This window comes from Candoia aspera, chromosome 2 (genome assembly GCF_035149785.1).
Source record: "Candoia aspera isolate rCanAsp1 chromosome 2, rCanAsp1.hap2, whole genome shotgun sequence".
NCBI classification, from domain to species: domain Eukaryota; kingdom Metazoa; phylum Chordata; class Lepidosauria; order Squamata; family Boidae; genus Candoia; species Candoia aspera.
In genome coordinates, this window is record NC_086154.1 from 71,792,424 (window position 1) to 71,813,952 (window position 21,529).

Here is a 21,529-nt window from a genome sequence, read left to right on the forward strand (position 1 = left end):
GGGTCTTAGAAGAGGCAGTGCGCGGGATGAAGACCTCGCTGGCCGGCGGCGGCGGCGGCGGCGGGTATTGCCGCTGCCGCCGGTGCCCTTGGTCTTAACCCCTTGACCCCCCTCCGAGCTCCGCAAGCGAAGAGGAATGGGCTGCAAGGAGAGTAAACTGGGCTGTTGTGAAGCCAGAAGAAAGGTAAGCGCGCGGGGTAGGCGGCGGGAAAAAAGTAACTTTGGGCTGCTGGGGGTGGCATTTCGGGGTGGGCTCGCCCACTGCTTCCGCTTGACAGCCCTTGTTGTTTCTAGCCCCGGAGAAGAACTGGGGCATGTACTGCGGAAACTGTGGACGTCCCGTCCCCAAGATTTCTGGCAAACACTCATTCTCTCTCACACACACACAACCCTTTCTACTGCCACGACCTAATCCGTTCTTGAATCAGAGGCGAGAGGCGTCCGCGAAGGAGAAAGGAAGGGGCTGTTTAGCAACAAAGCCCAGGACTTTGTGACCGCAGTGACAAGTGTGTGCGTGTGAACAAGTTCAGCTGCTATTCATCTCTCCGCGCCCCCCCCCCAAACCACGTAGGTACCCGAACGATTGCGGATCTATGTCCCAGCGGGAAAGCTGGGAGGTCGAGCGGACCCCCTACCCCGCTTGCAAACAAAGGGAGTCCTCTTTTCTAGCTATCATAAGAGGGGGAGGGAGGGAGCGGCAGCCGCAGCCGACGGCAAAGTCGACTTTAGAAGAGTGCGATTGGTCGGAGATTCTTACATTACAGTACAGTAGTTTGTCCCTCACTTGCGGCGCTCGCAGATCCCTGTCGCGGTGGGAGTGAGCTCCCTGTGGCTTTTTTCAAGCAGAGCTGCGTCTCTCTCTCCGACCTCTGTCCGGATATGTTGCCCCTGACCCACATCCCCTCAGAGATTAACTTCGGCTAATTCGCCTTTGGTTCAGTAGAGGATGGGGGGAAACGGTTTAGAAACACCTTCGCTGATGTTACAGGCTGCATTCACATAAGAGGCTGTTCGGTAAACCAGGATTTAAAAATCACCGTGGCTGACTTGCACAGCGCGCTAAGCTAAAGCCAGCAAGCTTCACAAGGCGCTAAAACGTATGTTTCTTGGGTTTCGCATTTGCCGTTGTGATTAGTAAACCAGGATTTAGCAAGTGGGGTGAATACTGTGGTAGTTTATGTCACACTGAGAAACTTTTTCAGGGTTTTCCAAATAGAAGCAGGATTGTTAACAGAGTGCCAGGAGGTGGCACTTGTTCCGAATTCAGTACTAAGGGATGTTCTCTTACTTACATTAGCTGCACTGTTAGGAAAAGAGGCGGTGTCGGTGTGTAATTTTCAACTGGAAAATAAAAATAAAACCTCTCAAAAACGGCATGAAAGGCAGTGCAAATTCCGCTAACCTTCTTCTTTGTTTTAAACAAGGAAGTTTCTACCAGGCTATTATCTTGCATTTAAAAAGATGCTTCCAACCACATTTCAAGGCAAATAGCAACGCCCACGATCCCATCATGCTTATTTTGGGGACAGGATGCGTTTGTTTAGTTTTAAGTTGCTAGCAAGAGCACTTTATGGAGTGGCAAGGTACTAACTCTCTATAGAAGTACTTATTTCGGGGGAGAGGGTGAATTTCCAGCCGAGTTTATAGTTGAATTCTACTGGCAGATTGGACAGCAGCCCTGAAAGTTTGCCATACATTTTTATTTTATTTTATTATTTTTATTTTTATTTTTAATCAATTTTTATGGCCGCCCATCTCAGCAATGGCTCTAGGTAGTGAACAGTGTTCAAAAAGTAACAACTTTTTTTTTTGTAATTCAAGACCATAAACCTCTTTCCTTTCCTGTAATGTTCTGACTTCCAATTGTCATGATAATAACAGTGAAAATAATATTTGGTTGCAAACTATACCAGGGCAGATTTAAAATCTTTCTGCGATCATATTGTGGGAAAAAAAATTCTATGACATAAAGCAAATAATAACTTCAATTTAAAACAAACAAACAAACAAATAAATATTCTCAAAACTTGGCTATAAGTTCCAGTTCTTTGAATTTCAAAATTTCCTTTCGCACATGTAAGATACATTGATTAGGATGAGCAATTAAAGATGTAATTCTATATCCACTTTCATCTGCATTAATTATGACTAGGTAGTAGGGCCATGTTATATAAAATCTCTATAAAGAGCTTTGAATAAAGTTAGATAGATAAAAAAAAGTTCGTGCAGCTTTTTCTTTCATTAATCAGATTCTCTAGCGAAATGCAGCATTTCTGGGACATCCTACATGGCTAGTTAAGATGAATTATGCTGAGAATCATGCATTTTGAATATTGAATATATTGCTGAATGATATATAGATGCTAAACTCAAGTGTGAATCATTTGTGTGATCCTAGAACCCAGGAGACCGGGAGTTCTAGTCCCACCTTCGGCACAAAGCCAGCTGGGTGACCTTGGGCCAGTCACTCTCTCCCAGCCCTGGGAAGCAGGCAGTGGCCAACCCCTTCTGAAATCTTGCCAAGAAAACTGCAGGGACTAGGCCAGGAAGTCGCCAGGAGTCAACACTGACGCAAAGGCACCAAAAGACAAAACAAAACAAAAAGTCTGGTGTGAGTCTTTCTGCTCTGTACCTTATGTGCACAGTGAAAACGAAAGAGTTTTACAAAATGCAGCTCCTTATTTCTAAAATCTTAAATCCCTGATCACCAAACTACACACATACACATCTGCCATAATTATTGACAGGAAAAACTAATACTTTGCCCATGAGCAGAAGCACAATCGAGTGACTGACTGACTGACTGATTGATTGATATGGTGAACATACTGTATATTCCATACCTGAGGCCATGACTGAACTTAGGCCTTGTGAAAAGGATGATGCAAACCTTTGCAAAAATTCATTACAGCAGTAAATATTCATAATAATCATATTCTGCCCAGAAATACTCATGTCTTCCCTTACATATTTTTCTCATTTCTCAGAGAAAAGAAACCTAAAAAGACAAACCTGTTATTCTCTGTGTTTGGAATCTATGCTTTGAGTTACTAAGGAACATCTCTGAATGCTTTTTTCCTTCTTTTCTTTGGCAATGTGCACCTGTAAAATGCTTCTCCTCAATAAATATGCTTAACTCTGTTGCACAATACATTAATCTCCTGCATGCAGTGAAAACTGTTCTGTACCAGCCCAAAAGAGCTCTGACAGAAACTTATATCCAGGTCATTCTGAATTTTAAAAACATCATGTGAAAGGCAGAGGTCCAGAATCTGAAGATCCCTTTGCAAGACAGGGAGAGAACAAGAACTGGAAAATACCATGAATTCAGGTTATTGGTACTGCTGGACTAAACTTACCTTTAAGTTACATATAACAAATAGAATGAGAAGTTCTCACAAATCCCTTACAAAAAGTGTTATTCCTTATCAAGTGTACCATTTGCCCCAAAATTAATAAGATTGGAGATAACATTTATTTTATTTTTTGCGCTGGCTGAAGGGAAAAATGGTTAGTGGTGAATAGTTTTTTCAGGACCTGCTCCTGAGTCTGAATTTGTCATTTAATCATCAGTACCATTTCAAAGTATATCCTGCTGCCCAACATCCATGTGGCTGACTTTTAGAAATTAATTAATATACATCCTACCCTTATTACATCCTAAGACAACTTAAGATTACTTTATAGCATTACAAAAAGAGCAAGAAGTAATGCTGGAATCTTAGGTATTTGTGTATTAGATGTATTATTTGTGAAACTTATGGAAAAGTGGCACATAAATCCTATTGAAGTAGTAGGATAATCAGGAATAAATAAGTAACTGTGGAGTCCTTGGTGTTCTCTCAGCTTGGTTGTTTGCTTGCAGACATTTCATTACCCAACTAGGTAACATCATCCATGCAAGTGAGTGTGGGGTTTGCTGGCAGGGCAAGCTGCTACATATAAACAGGGAGCAAACCCACACTCACTCACACTGATGATGTTACCTGGTTGGGTAGTGAAACGTCTGAAAGCCAACAACCAAGCTCAGAGAGCACCAGGGACTCCACTGTTCAACCCTGAGCTACAGATATTCTCTTCTATTGGAATAAATAAGTAAGCCTAGTTAAATCAATAACTTTCCAGTCTGCCCAGATGCAGGCCTATTTCCCAGATCACTTTTTTTTTTTTACTGTTTTCCCAACTTTTCTAGGGCAAAGGAGGTGCAGAGGATTACATCTGGAAGAGAAGGAAGGTTCCAGCAGATTGGATGCAACTGATATATGTGAGTCCAGAATCAGTGACAGCATTAAGAGATGCTGTTTGCATCCTGATCTGAAGCGGAGTAAACTGGTATAGACAGGCACGTAGAGCAACATATCCTTCCTGGCACCTCACTGGGAAGGGGTGAATTAGAAAATTAGTGGATGCAATCCAAATAGCTACCATTGTGTAGCATTTAAGATTAATGGGCACTGCCTGTTACTACTTTTATTATTAAACTGTTTTTAATTTTAATGTATTTTGGATGAAGAACAGAGAGGAAATCAATTTTCCAAAAGTTTATATGAACAGATTCACACAAGCATATATTTTCCATGTTAAGTACATTTATTCAGTGACAGCTTCATTGTTTTCTATCATGCATTTTCTGCTTTTTCCCTATATATGCGATCTTTACTATCAGTAAGGCATTTATTTAAAAAAAGCATTGTATGTCTCTTCTTTTATAAGAAATTCAGGACTACATATATGGAATTACCCTTTTGTCCCCTCAAAACGAAATTGTATCCGTAACAACCCACAATGTCAAAATGACAGTATGCACCCATGATATCAGTGCACAAATAGCACAATTATGTGATAACATCCTGACGTCTGATGTAAGTGCATTGAGTCTTGATATCATGATACACGTTGCCTCTCCCCACAGATGGCCATCCTCACAATTCTCCTGTAAGGAAGGATAGTTCCAGAGGCAGACATGACAGGGTTTTCCACCTCACACAATGATGCAACTAAACAAACCATATATTTGTCAAGCATGATGAGTGAACCTAGCATTGTACTGATTTATGCAATATTTTGAGCCATCATTTGTTTATTTAGGCTTAGTGCATTGCATGAATCCATTCACTGGGTTGGCAAACCATTATCTCTGGCTTAAAGCCACCTGTCTCTACTTGGCACATTTCAGGGGTGTGTTCAACTTCCAAAGATTTTAGCAATGGCAGATTAGCTAGGAATTGGAAGAGTGTTCAAGCTGGGCAAGATTTCTTAGTGTATTATGTAAGCCTACACAATTGTAGTTTAAAATCAAAGTTAAACAAACTCATAAATATGAGCTAGAAACCTATTGAGATTATGGCCAGTCCGTAGTATCCAGTACAGAATGTGTTTGGTTTGGTTTGGTTTGGTTTGACTGTGTCGTGTTATTCCAACCACTGTAGTTTGTAAACCATAGTTTATGGATTAGCATTATGTCTGAACCAGGCTACTGAGGCAGAGAAGGTTTGATTGCATGAGCTAACTAGCTAGGAACCATCTGTTTGGACAGGGTTGTCATAATATTCCATGCAGCAGTTTCTTTGCCATTTCAAGGGTGTGGGTTCTGGCTGGCCTCAGACCTTCTGTCATCTATTTTTGTTTCTTAGAGCACAAGAAGATAAGGAAATGATTGTGTCGGTGCCACAGCCAGAAGCCCACGGGGATCTGTAGCAAGAAGAATGCCGGTTGAGCTGCCCAGTGGATTGTAGTGTTACATTATATCGGGTTGGAATTCAGCTGCCTGGCACAGGGGGAGACAACGTGTGTTTATAGTCTGATCTCTGATGGGGAGAAAGGCTGAGAGATGGCTGGCCTCATTCCAGAGCCGGATTAGATATCCTGCACTACTGGAGAACAATCCAGTAACAAGCTAGAGTTATATGAAACATAAGCAGGCAAAAACTGAGCAACAGGTTGAAATGAAAAGAAAAGACACAGAAAAGAAAAGACACTGGACAAAATGTGTGGGAACAAAAATGTTCTGAAGGAGTTTTTCTTGCATTCTTTGGCTCCAGTTAACCATCTTTCTTTGCTGCGGTTTTACACTGAGAATAGCCTTGGCCCTCAACTTGCTCCATACAGAGATTGCCCCTTCCAAATGTCTTGGACTACAAGTCCTATAATATGTGGCAAGGATAAACAATAAACTGCTGGCCAAGGGTTGTTGAAGTTGTAGTCTAACACAGCTGGAGGGCACCAAAATGGGAAATGTTAATCTATGGCCTCCCATCAACTACTGAGAGAGGGGTTTCCTTCTCAGAGATGTCCTTATCTGAGTTTGGGGTGTGGCATCAGCCAAGACCTGGGAGCAGGGATGGTGGAGTGGCCCTGGTCATCTGGGACTCTTTGGTGGCATTCAGAGGCACTGGCCACAGGTGATTGGATGTGAGACAGTGTAAGTTGGTCTCTAGGGATGAGATGGGATTGTTGATTCTGAACCAGTCTTCCTGCTGCAAAGGAACTTCCCGGCCTGAGCTCCTGGACAATGTAGGTGGGTTGGCAGGAAGTCTTTGTGAACTTTAATCTGTCTTCTCTGGGTGTGAAGTCATAGGCAGCTCAGGATGTAATGGTTGCCTATCCCAAACACTCAGACTCACAAGAGGTTACTTAAATGAAATCTGATTTATTAGGGGAATTATGACAGTTACAGAGAAAGCTGAGAATGACTAAAAGCACACCAAATACAAACTAAAAACCCTCGGCTCCAAACGTAATCCCTCCCCCCTACCAGCCATAGCAACCACCCCCCTCCCAGGTGCCAGTAACCGTTTTCCACACATCCTGGGAAAGCAACCTTGAATACATGAGATAACCCAAATACATTCCAACCCAGCAGCCAACAGATAAGAACTCCCTGAAGAGGAATCTTCCTCCCTTTTGAGATCAAACACGTATTAGGCTAATGACATGTGAAACATTACGATGTACCAAGCACATTGAAACGGTGAACATGACATACTGCCCTCCCTAAAAAAAATTAAGGACCCGGTTTGGGGGGGTAAGCATGATGGAATCGAGTAACAAGCACAGGGGAAGCCACATCGCGAGCGGCCACCCACTCCGGGTGGGGGAAGTGTTTCCAGCGAACTAGGTACTGCAGCGTGTTGCGAAGCCGGCGAGAGTCAAGAATTTCTTTTACTTCAAAATGTTGTTGCCCATCAATCATGATGGGAGGAGGCGGCGGAGGTTGATCGTGCCAGCGGTCAGAGCGAGCAAGGGGTTTGAGCAAACTGCAATGAAAGACAGGGTGTAAGCGTTTCAAGTTATGCAGCAAATCAAGTTTAAAAGTCACAGGGTTGATTTGTGTGACAATAGGAAATGGACCCACAAATTTAGGAGCTAATTTTTTCGAAGGTTGAGAGGACTTGATGAACTTGGTAGACAGATATACCATGTCACCCACTTGAAACGCAGGGTGAGGGGCACGCTTTTTATCAGCATGCTGTTTGTAAGCAGACTGGGCGTCCGCTAGTGCCTGCTGGATGACTGGCCAAGAGTCCGCCAGCTGCGTTGCCCATTCGGATGGTGAGGCAGGTGGGATGGACGGCTGTGGCAAGTCAGGGATAGGGACAAAATCTCTGCCATGTACGGTGCGAAAAGGGGTTTGACCGGTGCTTTGATGAACAGCATTGTTGTAGGCAACCTCAGCAAAGGGAAGGAGGTCAACCCAGTCGTCCTGTTGATAATTCACGAAAGCACGCAGATATTGCTTGAGTGTTGAATTTAGCGCCTCTGTGGCCCCGTCAGTCTCAGGATGCCACGCCGTGGACAATGCCTGTTTTGTGCCCAAAAGCTTTAAGAATGCCCGCCAAAATTGAGAGGTGAATTGTGTGCCCCTGTCCAAAATCAAGCAGGAGGGACATCCGTGTAACCTGTACACGTGTACAAGGAATAGGCGGGCCAATTGTCGTGCTGAAGGAATGGAGACACATGGGATAAAATGCGCTTGCTTGGAGAAATAGTCTTTTACGACCCAAATCACAGTTTTTCGTTGGCTAGGAGGCAACTCCACTATAAAATCCATGGACACCTCCTCCCAGGGGCAAGCGGGACTGGCCACTGGTTGCAACAAGCCTTGAGGCTTTCCCACTTTATGTTTAGACACAGCACACACAGAACAAGACGCCACATAATCCTTCACATCTTTGCGCAATGTGGGCCACCAAAACTGTCTGCGGACCAGGTGCAATGTTTTCACAAAACCAAAATGCCCAGCAAGCTTATCATCGTGCGAACGGAGTAAAACCTCCTTTCGCAAGCTGTCAGGGACATAAAGACGGTTGGATTTCCAAGCGAATCCCCGATCAAAAGTAACATTGTCTTTATTGGCTAGCAACCAAGTGTCAGTTTTCTGCTCCTTTAGAAACTTTTGTTGCAATTGAGACGAAATAGACAAGGTGCCTTGCGGCGTGGAATCACTGCCGGCTGGCTGCTGCGCACGGGCTTGGCTGCGAGTCACAGCAGGCATTCCTAGTTGTGGCTGTGTCCACAGTGTGCTGACCACCTCTGGCGCTGCGCTGGAGTCCTGGGATTGCCGGGACAGCGCGTCTGCTAAAAAGTTCTTTTTCCCTGGGATAAACTTCAGTTTGAAGTTGAACCGGTTAAAGAACTGAGCCCAGCGAACTTGTTTAGGGCTCAGCTTGCGAGGGGTACTAAGGGCTTCCAAGTTCTTATGGTCAGTCCACACCTCAAATGGGTGATTAGCCCCTTCCAGCAAATGGCGTCAAGAGTCCAAAGCCGCTTTAACTGCAAAAGCCTCCTTCTCCCACACATGCCAACGTCTCTCTGTCTCAGAGAATTTGCGGGACAGGTAGGCACATGGTTTTAAGCACCCTGCCCCATCGGCTTGCAACAACAGGGCTCCAATAGAATAATCAGAGGCATCCACCTGAACAACAAAAGGTTTGGGGGGGTCAGGATGTTGTAAAATAGGCTCCTGTGTAAAAGACTCCTTCAGCTTGTCGAACGCCACCTGACAAGCCGGAGTCCATCTAAGCAGCGCGCCTGGGTTTTTTACCCGGCGGGTTTCTCCCACCCCCTTTGTCCGAAGCAAATCAGTCAGGGGTAATGCTATTTCCGCGAACCCCTTTATGAACAACCTGCAGTAATTGCTGAACCCCAGGAAACTTTGAAGTTGCCTACGGGTGCGGGGTCTTTTCCATTCTAAGATAGCCTGGATTTTAGCAGGATCCATTTCTATGCCATTATCTGAGATCCAATACCCCAGATAATCAATCTGTGTTTGATGGAAGGCACATTTTGACAGTTTGGCATACAACTCAGCTTTCCTTAGTTTGCGAAGCACCTGCTTAACCAACTGTACATGTTCTTCCAGAGTTTCAGTATAAATCAATACATCATCTAAGTAGACCAATACCCCTTTAAACAGATGTTCATGTAGTACTTCATTGATCAATTGCATAAACACCCCAGGGGCCCCAGCCAAACCAAAGGGTAAAACCTTATATTGAAAAGCTCCCAATGGGCAATTGAATGCCGTTTTCCATTCATCCCCCTCCCGGATCCTCACACGGTAATAGGCTTCCCTTAAATCCAGTTTTGAGAAGATTTTCCCCTTTGCCAGATGTGATAACATATCTTTTATCAAAGGCAGGGGATATTTATTTGATATTGAGACTGCACTGAGCCTGCGGAAATCGGTACAGAGTCTTAATGTCCCATCTTTCTTCGGGCGGAAGAGGACCGGTGCCCCCACTGGCGAGCTAGCTGGTTCAATGAACCCTCTTGCCAAGTTTTTGTCCACAAACTCCCTTAACAAAGTTAGTTCCTTCTGAGTCATTGAGTAAATCTTTGGCTTAGGCAATTGGGTGTTAGGCATCAGCTCAATGGCACAGTCAGTTTTCCGATGAGGAGGCAGTTGATCCGCTTCTTTCTCCCCAAACACATCCGCAAAGACCTGGTACTCCTCCGGTAGACCCTCAAGAGGAGGGGTTGGGTACTGCGGAGTTGCAGCTGCCACTACCCCCACCACCTCCTCTGGGGCTTCAGTTCCCTCTGGTGCTTGGTAAAATCCGTCCCTAAAGGTTACAGTTCGATAGACCCAATTTGTCTGAGGATTCTGCTGGACCAACCATGGGACACCCAAAACCACCAAAGGACCCCCTACCGGAGCCACTACAAATGACAACCCTTCCCGGTGGCTACCCATCTGCAAGGCTACCAAACCGGTGAAATGCGTGACCGGTTTGCCCCCGGCCATGGACCCGTCCAATTGGGTGAAAGCAATGGGTCGTTGCAATGGAAAGGTGGGTAACTCCAATGCAGCTACCACGTTGGGATGCATTAAGCACCGTGAGCACCCAGAATCGATCATCGCCCACACTTCTATCGTCTTCAAACGGGATCCCAATTTTACTTTCACCGTGAGAATGCGATAGTTGCCACTCACTGACACTGGCTCGCGCCCCTCTTCTACCACCTGCCCTGCGGCGCCCTTTAGAGCAGGTGGCTGGCGTCTCCCGCCGGCTGTAGCAATTCTGGTTCACCCTTGTCCCCGTAGAACGGCACGCTTTCCAGCTCGCTGTCGGCCACAGCTGCTTTCATTTTCCTCGGTAGAGAAGGAGACTTCGCAGTCGATTTCCCCTGCCGGTCCTCACCCTTCGCCCTCGGGCATGCCGCCGCACGGTGCTCCTCCTTGCCACAGCGCAGGCACTGCCCCTTCGTGTAATGCCGCTCCTTCTCCTCTTCCCAGAAACGTTGTCCAGATCGTCCAAAGGAGCCCGAGGGGCGGGTGGGCTTGCCATCTCGCCCCGACTTCGTTGCTCGTCTCTGCGCAAACACCTCATGGGCATGCTCAGCCTTTCCAGCGAGCTGGATCCACCCGTACAAACTGTCAGGGTCATCTCGCCCCAGCGACCAGCGCAGCACTTCGGTGTTTAAACCATCTTTGAACAGCTCTATGACCGTTGCCTGCGACCAATCTTCCACCTTCCCCGCTAGCGCTTTAAATTCCAGCACGTAGTCAGCCACAGTTCTCGATCCTTGCTTGAGTTCTTTCAAGGCACGCTTCGCCCGCTCCTTCGCTAGTGGATCCTCGAAATGATGCTGTAGAGCCCAGAGGAATTTGTCGAATTTCTCCAGTTCAGAGGCTTCCGACTGGCACATCTGTACATACCAGTCCACTGCCCTCCCCTTAAGCTTGGTGGCAATGGTGATGATTTTCGCTTTTTCCGATCGAAAAAGTGACCCCCACTCTTCCATGTACGCCTTGGCATTCGTCAGGAAGAACGAGAGTTTTGTCGGGTCTCTGTCGAACTTGACAGAGAAGTCCCTCAATCCTCCGCCCGACAGGCTGCGTCCCCCCACTGGCGGTTCCGCTGCTCTGACAGGTCCCGCCCGCCTCCGCTCAGGGACGGGCGGCGACGCTAGTTCCACCCTGGGAGCCCGATCCCCCTCTTTTGGGCGAGCTCCCCTTCTCCGTTCTGGGGACTGTGCCTGGGAGGAAGGGGTGGAATGCCACTGGCTTGACCCCTCCTGCACCTCTTTCAGCGAACTCAGGTCCATGCTCATTTTCTGCAGAATGAGCTCCAGGGAGTCCATCTTCGACTCTAGCACCCAGATTCGGTCTGGAGTGGGGGAGTCCCCCCTCGGCGGCACCTGTACCACCGTTGGCGACAGCGGGTATCTCTGCCTCCAGGACGAGCCCCTCGCCTCCGAGAAGTCCCCCCGACTGTCGTCCCAGGTGACCAGTTTGCCCGGGGTCGTGACCGTGGTCTCTGGCGTGGTCTTCATGCCCGTAGCTTCACCTTCAGACCCCGAACTCGCCTCCTCTCGAATCGCTGAGTGTTCTCCCAGGGGGGCTCTGTCGGGGCGCATCATGGTAGAATCAGGCTCTCCCTCACTCGACCCCTCACTCTCCACGAGTAGCACATCTGGATCGGTCATCGCCAGCACTCTCCCTCACAGGATCAGACAACCTGTCTTTTCCTGGATAGGGGCCAGCGGGATTTGAAGTTTTGGATTCTGAGCTTTATGTAATGGTTGCCTATCCCAAACACTCAGACTCACAAGAGGTTACTTAAATGAAAGCTGATTTATTAGGGGAATTATGACAGTTACAGAGAAAGCTGAGAATGACTACAAGCGCACCAAATACAAACTAAAAACCCTCGGCTCCAAACGTAATCCCTCCCCCCTACCAGCCATAGCAACCACCCCCCTCCCAGGTGCTGGTAACCATTTTCCACACATCCTGGGAAAGCAACCTTGAATACATGAGATAACCCAAATACATTCCAACCCAGCAGCCAACAGATAAGAACTCTCCGAAGAGGAATCTTCCTCCCTTCTGAGATCAAACACGTATCAGGCTAATGACATGCGAGACGTTACAATGTACCAAGCACATTGAAACGGGGAACATGACACAGGAGTTCATGAGCCACCATAGCATCCATAGGTCTGACCCAGATAATTGAGGGCCCGACACATAGCTGTGGTCACATGCTGGATCGGGTCTTCCTGTTGGGACATTGGCAACACAATTTGAAGTTGGGGGAGATTTCCATCACTCCCTTGTCATGGTCAGATCACTTTCTGATTGCCTTAGACTGTCCTTAAAGTTCTTAAAGTATTCTTAAAGTACCACAGGAAGGTGGGGCCTATTTGACTGGTCCACCCCAAGTGCCTGATTGACCCAAAGGAGTTCCAGAAGGAACTTGGGGTTTTTCCTGAAGGTTTGATGCATAGTCTGGCTGAAGCCTTAATCACCGCTTGGAATGAGAGGGTGACTGGGGCTTTGAATCAGATGGCACCTATGCTGCCTTTTCGCCTCTGATAAAGCCCAAGTCTCCCCTTGGTTCATAGAGGAGCTTAGGGAGATGAAGCAGAAGAGGAGATGCCTAGTGCACCACTGGAGGGCAACACAGAGCAAACATGATATAGAGCTGCTATTAAGGTCTATGTCATAGCAATAAGGGCAGCAAAATGTCATTACTTTTCTGCCCTTATTGGATCTGCAGATAGCCACCAGTGATACTGTAATCCAGTCCCTTCTGGGGAAGTAGGGGCCAGAGATCCATTCACAGGGCCATGAGGAGGAATATACAGTAGACTCTCAATTAACTGGCACCCATGGGGATTGGTAGATGCCAGATAAATGTAGTTTCTGGTTGCTTGAGTGTTACCATTAAACCCTAATGCCCACTAGATGGCAGCAGAGAGATACAGATTTTTTTGCCGGTTGCTTGAAAGTGCCAGTTGCTTGGGTTCTGGTTAACTGAGAGTCTACTGTACTAAGCATTTTACAAATAAAGTCACCCATATTTGCTGAACTCTGGCCTTGGTGCAGGTCCCATAGAGTTGACAGACATTCTAACTTGGTTATCTTTCCAGAGTTTGTTCCTGTTAGTCTTGAGGAAGTGGACCAGGTTCTTGGGGCTGTAAGTTCTGCCACCTTCATGTTGGGTCCATGTCCTTCCTAGCTGGCTAAGGCTGCCCGAGAAGCAACTTGTGGTTGAGTCTGGGCAGTGGTGAATGCATCCTTAAGTGAGGGGGTGGTTCTGCCAACCCTTAAGGAGGTGGAGGACAAGAAGCCATCCCTAGACCCAACCATTTTAGACAACTTTTGCCCTGTCTCCTTTCTTTTTTTAGGAAAGTTGTTGAGAAGATGGTTGTCTTGCAGCTTCAGAGGGCCCTGGATGAAGCTGATTATCAGGACCCCTCCCAGTTGGGTTTCAGGCTGGAGTATGGGACTTGCACTTGTGGATGACCTCTAGAGGGACTGGCATGGTGGTAGTGTGTCCATCCTTGCTCTCCTTGATATCTCAGCAGCTTTTGATACCATCAACCAATATGGGCAGCCATATAAATCTATACAAATAAATAAATCAAATGAAATATTTGAAGACAATTCAATTAATATGAATTAATCTTATGTTTCTCAGCAGTGCTGCACAGACCAGCACTGGCACACGTAATACTTTTTACTATTTTCTACAATGGCTATTGACTTCTTGTTCCTTCTTCCATTCCTTCTTCCTCTCTCTTAAAGCATTATTCTTCTAAATTCTTGTAATATCAACAATCTGTCCTACAGTTCATGTCAGGTGCTTGTCTCCAATAACAATTATCACTCTTAGGCAGGTTTTGCAAAAATATTTTGCACCAATTCCTGGACCAGGAGGACTTGCTCACAGTCACCCATGCCTTAATCACCTCCTGTTTGGATTACTGCAATGAGCTCTACATGGGAGTGCCCTTGAAGACCATCAGGAAAGCGCAACAGGCCCAGAATGCAATGGCACCCACAGTTTTGGGTGTCCCGCAGTTCACCCAAGTAACACCACTGCTGTGTGAGCTGCACTAGCTTCCAGTTGCTTTCTGGGTGCAATTCAAGGTGCTGGTTATCACCTTTAAAGCCCTACATGGCACAGGGCCAGGTTATTTGTGGGACCACCTTTCCCTGAGGGTGTCTGCCTATCCTACTAGGTTAGATTGGGTGGGTGTGTTCCAGGTCCCCTCCCTTGAATGTTGCCATCTGATGGGATTTTGGAGGCATGCCTTCTCAGTGGCCACCCCAGTCCTTTGGAACAGCCTCCCACCAGAGATCAGAGGAATCCCTACCCTTTAACCTTCTGGAGGGCTGTGAAGACCTGGCTCTTCCCCCAAGCATTGGACTAGGAGGCAGGGTTGAGCTGTGAGGATGTTTGGTCTGGCACGTGGGGGGAAGGGTAGGCTGTTTTATAGATTGTTGTGAGCCACCTAGAGTCATTGTATGAGATAGTGGCTATATAAGTCCTGTAAATAAATAAGTAACCTAAAGAAGAAAAAGAGGTTTTGTGCCTCCCAATATAGTTGTAAAGTTGTTCCCCACCTCACTTTATAATTAATAGGGCAGACCTGCATTTAATCCGCACAGCGGCCTGCTGTTTTAACAATAAAATAAGTAATCAAAATTAGTCTGTCCATTATCTAGTATGTTAAACACTTAGCTATGATAGTAATATAAGTTTATACATTTGAACTGTGTTGGCCAGGAAAGCTGACAGCATGAAATTTGGCATTGGTCTGAGATTTTACTAGGTTGTTAAGCATCTGCATAGGGACGCAGTGGCGCTGCGGGTTAAACCGCTGAGCTGCCGATCGGAAGGTCGGCGGTTCGAAACCGCGCGGCGGGGTGAGCTCCCATTGCTAGTCCCAGCTCCTGCTCACCTAGCAGTTCGAAAACATGCAAATGTGAGTAGATCAATAGGTACCGCTTTGGTGGGAAGGTAACGGCGTTCTGTGTCATCATGCTGGCCACATGACCCGGAAGTGTCTACGGACAACGCCGGCTCTAAGGCTTAGAAACGGAGATGAGCACCGCCCCCTAGAGTCGGACACGACTGGACTTTACGTCAAGGGAAACCTTTACCTTTACCCTAAGCATCTGCACATCTTAACTGAACACATATTGTTGTGATTTTAATTATACATTTAAATAAGTTTCAAAATGGCCAAATAAGATGAGATAATGGCTTCCTGTACTAGCCTTGCCCCAAACTGGACTTCTCAAGATGTGTTTGACTACACTTCCAATAACTCTCCAATCATGCTGATTGGAAATTACAAGTTTTGTAGTTCTATAGCCTGGAATGTATACAGATCAAACTCTATATACTCAACTCATTGCATAAGTTCAGAGAAATCACAGACTAGCTTGGCAGTTGCAAACACAGGGCAAAGCACTCTAAATGACACTGAGTTCAGTCAGAAAGTTCTGAACACATAATTAAGTTTTCCAATTAGATGAACGGAGTTTCAAAGTGCTTGGCAGAACAGCATTCACCTTTTCTGTTTATCCAGAGAAGAACATCTCTTTGTGTTCACAATGTATTGCTCTGGTTAGGACTGTAGTGTAAATTTAGCTTCCAAAATTAATTACTAAAGTTCATTACATACAGAATTTTTAGAATATACATATTCCAATTCTACTCTAAATCAAGCATGCTAGGAGAATCTTAATCAATGCATTTTTTATTCCTGTGGAAGACAATTAAGTGATCGTTTATTCTCCACCATTGGAACAGTCCATCTTGTCCCCATTATGGTGACCTTCAAATATAATGCATTACGACTCCCCTCATCCATGACAGCCACTAGCTATGCTTGTTTGGAGTGATGGGACTTGCAGGCCAGCACATCTCTAATGCACAAAACCAATAAAGGCTGTGCTGTGCCAAGAGATTTCTACACTGGAATTTGCCCACTTAAGTGGTCTCCACTTGAAGGCCAGTGGGAGCAACTGCCTTTTTAATTTTATTTGCAGTGGCTAAATAGAAAAGAAGTAACAATACTACCAATCACCTTCTACCCCTGATTGCCCCTAGTACTCCATCTCCCACAGCCTGGAATGAGAGAAAACAGATCTTGTTTTTCCTTTGTGTGACATTGTTTCAGGATTTGAAGAGTGCTACCATATCTCCTTCTAGTTTGTCTTTTGTCAAACAGGACCATAAGCAGCTCCTTCAAATGTTCATAGAATGACAGCTTTGGACATAATGGAATGAAGCCTATTCTGCTGTGGCTGAGAATTAGCTGATATGAATATATAAAAGACCAAGTGACCTGATACCTGTTTTATGGTCTTAATCACCAAGGACCATTCTTCAGATTAGAAATTTTAGATCTTAATCAAGTACCTCTTAAAAACTGCATATTTACAGTTGTAAATATAACTTGTGAAGGAAATAATTCTGCTTTTCTCAACTTTAGCTGTCTCCAGACATGACTCCTGCAAGTCTCAGCCAGCATTGGAGGGCTGGAAATGATGTGAGTTAGGGTTCAGATACATCTGGAGGAAGGATGAGTCAAATTCATGTTTGGAAACATTCAATACACAATATATAAAGACATCAAAGAGCTGGTTACATTGTAATTCTCTGCTGAGTGTAATCTCATGGGCAAACTCAGATGTTTAGATTGGCCCTAGAGGTCCATCTTTTCCTAGTCTGTTAAATGCTGTTGCAACACATTCCTCACATGCATTCCATCCATCTTTAAGTTGGCAGAAAAGTACATCATCAAAATTTGCCCTGGCCCCTTGGTTGAGCTTGACTGTGCTTTAGCCAGCCATAAGTCCAGGGAGTAGTGCCATCATTACAGAATTAATGTGGGATAGTTTTAGGGTAATGACTGGTAGACTCTTGAGCTTCCTTTTACTTCCCACCAAGCATCAGCTTCTGGTGGGAAAATCAACTACCAGCCACTTGCTGTAATGTGTGGTGGGGCAGGGTTGGGGAACCCCAGGCATCCCCTCAAGTTTTATCCAACTATCTTTCTCATACTAGCCAGTCACCTGGATTTTTTTTTCTTTTTGTTATAAGACTATTGATCTTCTGGAGATCAAAGGTTCTGGATCAAAAACAAAACAAAAAAATTGACCTGTCAGGATGGATGGATCTGGCATGTAGATTGACAGTCCCTTACATTTCACTCCACCCCCTCAGCTGTTAGTTAAAAAACAAAAAACAAAGACTGTCCATAGTCCTATGGCAAAACAAATACAAAACACAAAAAATAAAGAGACCTGTCAGTTTGAATGGTGTTGCACAGAGCTCCCTCCAGCTTCAACTCACTGCCCACTTACGTCCCACTGACAACTCAGACAGATTTTTTCTTTTGTCACAGAACTGTAGGACTACTGATTTTGTGGGAGATTGATAGTTCTACAATAAAGACAGGCAAACAAGCAAACAAAAAACAGTTGAAAAGTCTAATTTGCACAAGCCAGGTGTCCAATTTCTCTAACAGTTCATGTGAAGATGGCCTTAAAGAAAAAGAAGCTTTGCCCACAGCAGATTTAAGTAATTAATGGGAGGTGGGCAGATCCTTGTTCTTGACCATAACATCACCAGCCTTGTTACTACGGCGTCATAGATGGTTCTTATGGGAAGATGTGTCAGGGGAGGAGGGAAAACATCAATAAAGACTATTTCCAGTTGCCTTTGCAATGGGCTGGGGAAGAGCTGGAGATGAAGTCATGAGGTCATGTCCCTTAAAAATCATTACTGATGTATTTTCATTCAGTGGGACAAGAGAATGAGCCCTTAGGATGGCAAGCTATGTCTTTCAAAAAAAGAGAGAGAGAGAGAGCAAATAAAGGTATAGATGTAGATTAATTCTGCATTTGCTGGTTGATACAGGGATGCACATTTAGAATAATTAGCAGAAGCACAATTCAACTTAATATGGAAGATTTTGATCAAAGTTTGTTCATCTAATATTACCTGGTAGATTGCAAGGCCTCTTATGTCCCTATTTCTTGCTTTTTAAAACACACTCAGCACTCATTCAAATATATGATGCTTGCAAGTATCAGACGGTCTTCTGACAGTCTTTCAGATGGAAGACTGTATTGTGTAAAGCGTAAAGGACACATAGCTGGCCTAGCAAAACTGCTTGACATCCATCCTGTATACTGAAATAAAGGCTCATGTCATTTTATTGCTCCCTGAGGTTGGATGCTATCTTTTGATTATAAGCAATACAGCAAACATATAATCAGTCTGTGTCTCAGTTTATCTCATATCCTCCACCCTGCACAGTAGCCCACAGAGAGAAAGCCTGCTAGAGGAAGAGGTTTCAGGAGTTATCGCTCTAAACATGGGACAATTTGGTCATGCACAGAATAAGCAGTCCCCAGCTTTGTCTGTGCTCCCAGTTACGTTTTAAATTAAGGCCCTTCCTAACTGGCAACTTTTCGAAAATGTTTTGTACAAATGTTCCCCCTTTCATAGAACCGGGCAGCAAAGGTCGTGCTTTGAGCAGGATGCAAAATCTTATGAGAGCATTTCCTGGCAAGGAAGCAAAACACTTGGAAGCGTTTGTTTCGCTTGTCGTTCTTGGATTCTTCTTATCTTGTACCCCACTTTGGTTTAGTGGAGTTGGAATGTGGTGGGACTTGGAGATTTTTTGTTTGTTTGGTTGTTTGGTTAAAACAGAACGGATGACATCAACATGCAGCACTCAGGTGAATTGATGAACCTTCCCTGCTCCAGGAAGGGCAATGAAGGTTCCAAACTGTGCTGTTCTTTGGGATAGATTATTTTCCTCTTGCCTTACTTCAGAATAATAACACAATAGATACTTGGAGTTCATCCACACAGCCTCAGTGCTCCCATGTGAAGATGTCCCACTTACTGTTTGCCAAAGACATGGACTCATGATGTCACTTCTGTCATCAGCCCAGGCAGCCTGAAGGGGCTTTAGGTACTCTAGTATGGAAGCCTTCTATGCCTTCTGTGTTATACCCAGGCTATCACTGCCATTTTTTAATTTGGCGGCAGGTGTGGGGGGAGTTCTAATGGTCGGGCTACAGATTAGCCACAAGGTGATTATTGCCTTGCCCAAGAGATGGTTTAACCAAAAGCACCCAACGGATGGGATCTGCACACCCACCACTCCTGCTCTTGAATATTAGCTCTACTCACGCTGTGCTCTGCAACAGGTGATCTAGAGGGGTTTTCCGTGTGCATTGAGGACTGGAGGGGAGGCAAGGGGCTCTCTCAGCATTTACCATTGCCCTGGCTGCTGGAGAGCCCAGAACTCCAGCTTCCGCATCCACTTTATTTGTTGTATTTTGAAGAGTAGTTTGACCTATCCACATATACATAGACAGCACAACCCTTTTCTCAGATTCCAGCTCTACACCAACGCTTTCCAAGTGGCTGCATTTCAGCTGCACAAATCCAGACAATCACAAGATGGCAACCTAGAGTTACAACATTCTCTTCATTGCCACCTTGTGGTGGGTAGGTCAAACAGTCAAGCAGCTGATAATCCTTTTGGAAAATTATCTGCATGTATCTGTGAGCAGTCTTGGGTTTAATGAATCTCCTACATACACCAGAATGCCAAGAATACAGCTGCTGTATCTGGGCAGCACAAATCATGGCAACAGGGCCATTGCAGTCAAGAAAAATGAGCTCTTTGCTGCCATCTAGGGATCACTGGGCCAATGATCTTTGGAAAAAAATAGAAAAAAAAATTAGAGCATTCAGACTTCACAAGCACTGACCCAGCACACATTCTCTACAGTGCAGGTCCAGGATCTTCAGTGTGTTTTGCAGATTGAACAATGAAGCCACAAGCAAACAGAACCCCAGAGCTCCCTGGAATTCACACTTTGTCCTTAAGTACATAGGATTGCAATAACATTTTGTGACTCTATTTATGTATTTATTTATTTATTTTTCAAATTTCTATTACCGCCCATCTCCCCCAAAAAGGGGGACTCTATTTGAGCATTTTATTAGTAGTTTGTTTCTTTTTCATGGCTATATTTTCTAAGGAAGTTTTTAAACAGAATATTGGCTCTTTGGACTGTAAGTAAATAAAAGTGAGCGTCTGTGCATGCACACAAACCATGAGGATGTGACTACCAATTCTCCTGGTGGGTTTGGACATAAACATTTGCATTTCAACTTTTGTATTTCATCATTGCTGAAATTTTAAATAGTTAAGGCCAACTTGCCTGGTTCCTCCCATATATAAGCTAAAGAAAGGTCAAGCTTGGCTCCAGTAACTACATGGATGCATCCATGAGGTTTTCTTGGCAACAAAATGGAAGTGGTTTGCCATTGCTTTCCCAGTGTAACCTATAGTCCTGAAGTTTCTTGGTAATCTCCCATACAAGTAGTTACTAATGCCCACTCTGCTTAGTCCAGATAACATCAACCCAAATCTTAAAATAAACTTCTGAGGTCTTCTCTGGCTGCCTTGGCCAAGAGTCATCTCAGATATCTCCTAGGTAGAGATATGGCCTGTTCACTGGTGGCATCCCAGTGGGAGTACAGTGTCTTGAGAGGCTCACCTGGTGCCTACATCATAATCTTTTTAGCTCCAGATACAAAGGCTTTTTAAAAAAAAAATCTAGTTTTTAAATCTAATTTATCCTTTTTTAACTGCATTACTGTTATTTGTGGTAATTTATTTTATTTTGATTTAGACTTCGTGTGTGCATCTGAAATATTATATATATATATATATATATATATATATATATATATATATATATATATATATCCAAAAAATAATATACCATGTCCAGGGAATCTTATAACATATGAAGTCTCCTTCATATGGAGCTGAACTCCTGGTGACCTCATGGACAGGTCCAAGTAGTTTTCTTGGCAACAATTAGAAGTGGTTGGCTATTCTTTTTTTCCAGGACATTCTCCAATTTCCCAAGCTAGTCTGATTGATTTATTGATTGATTGATTATGTGCTATTGAGTTGGCGTTGACTCTTAGTGAAAAATTTTCTCCATGACAATCTATTCCTAACCTGGTCCTTCATGTCTTCCAACTGTGCACCTATCGCCACACTAACTGAATTCATCCATGTTGCTGCTGGTCGTCTTCTTCTTTTTCCTTCCACCTTTCCCAGCATTAGAGCCTTCTCCAGAGAACTGCAGTAGGTCTTCACATAATATGTCCAGAATATAATAATTTGAGCCTGGATATTTGTGCATTGAGTGAGAACTCTGAGTTGATTTGTTCTA

The 21,529-nt window shown here is 44.8% G+C and overlaps 1 protein-coding gene across 1 annotated transcript in view; it reads left to right on the plus strand.

The window, feature by feature from the left end:
• CCDC69 (coiled-coil domain containing 69) overlaps positions 1-21,529 on the plus strand; it is a 43,735-nt gene continuing 22,206 nt past the window's right edge. Inside the window, exon 1 of the mRNA XM_063292190.1 lies at positions 1-184. Coding sequence (XP_063148260.1) covers positions 137-184 — 48 coding nt within the window. The 5' untranslated portion in view covers positions 1-136. The remainder of the gene's footprint in view (positions 185-21,529) is intronic.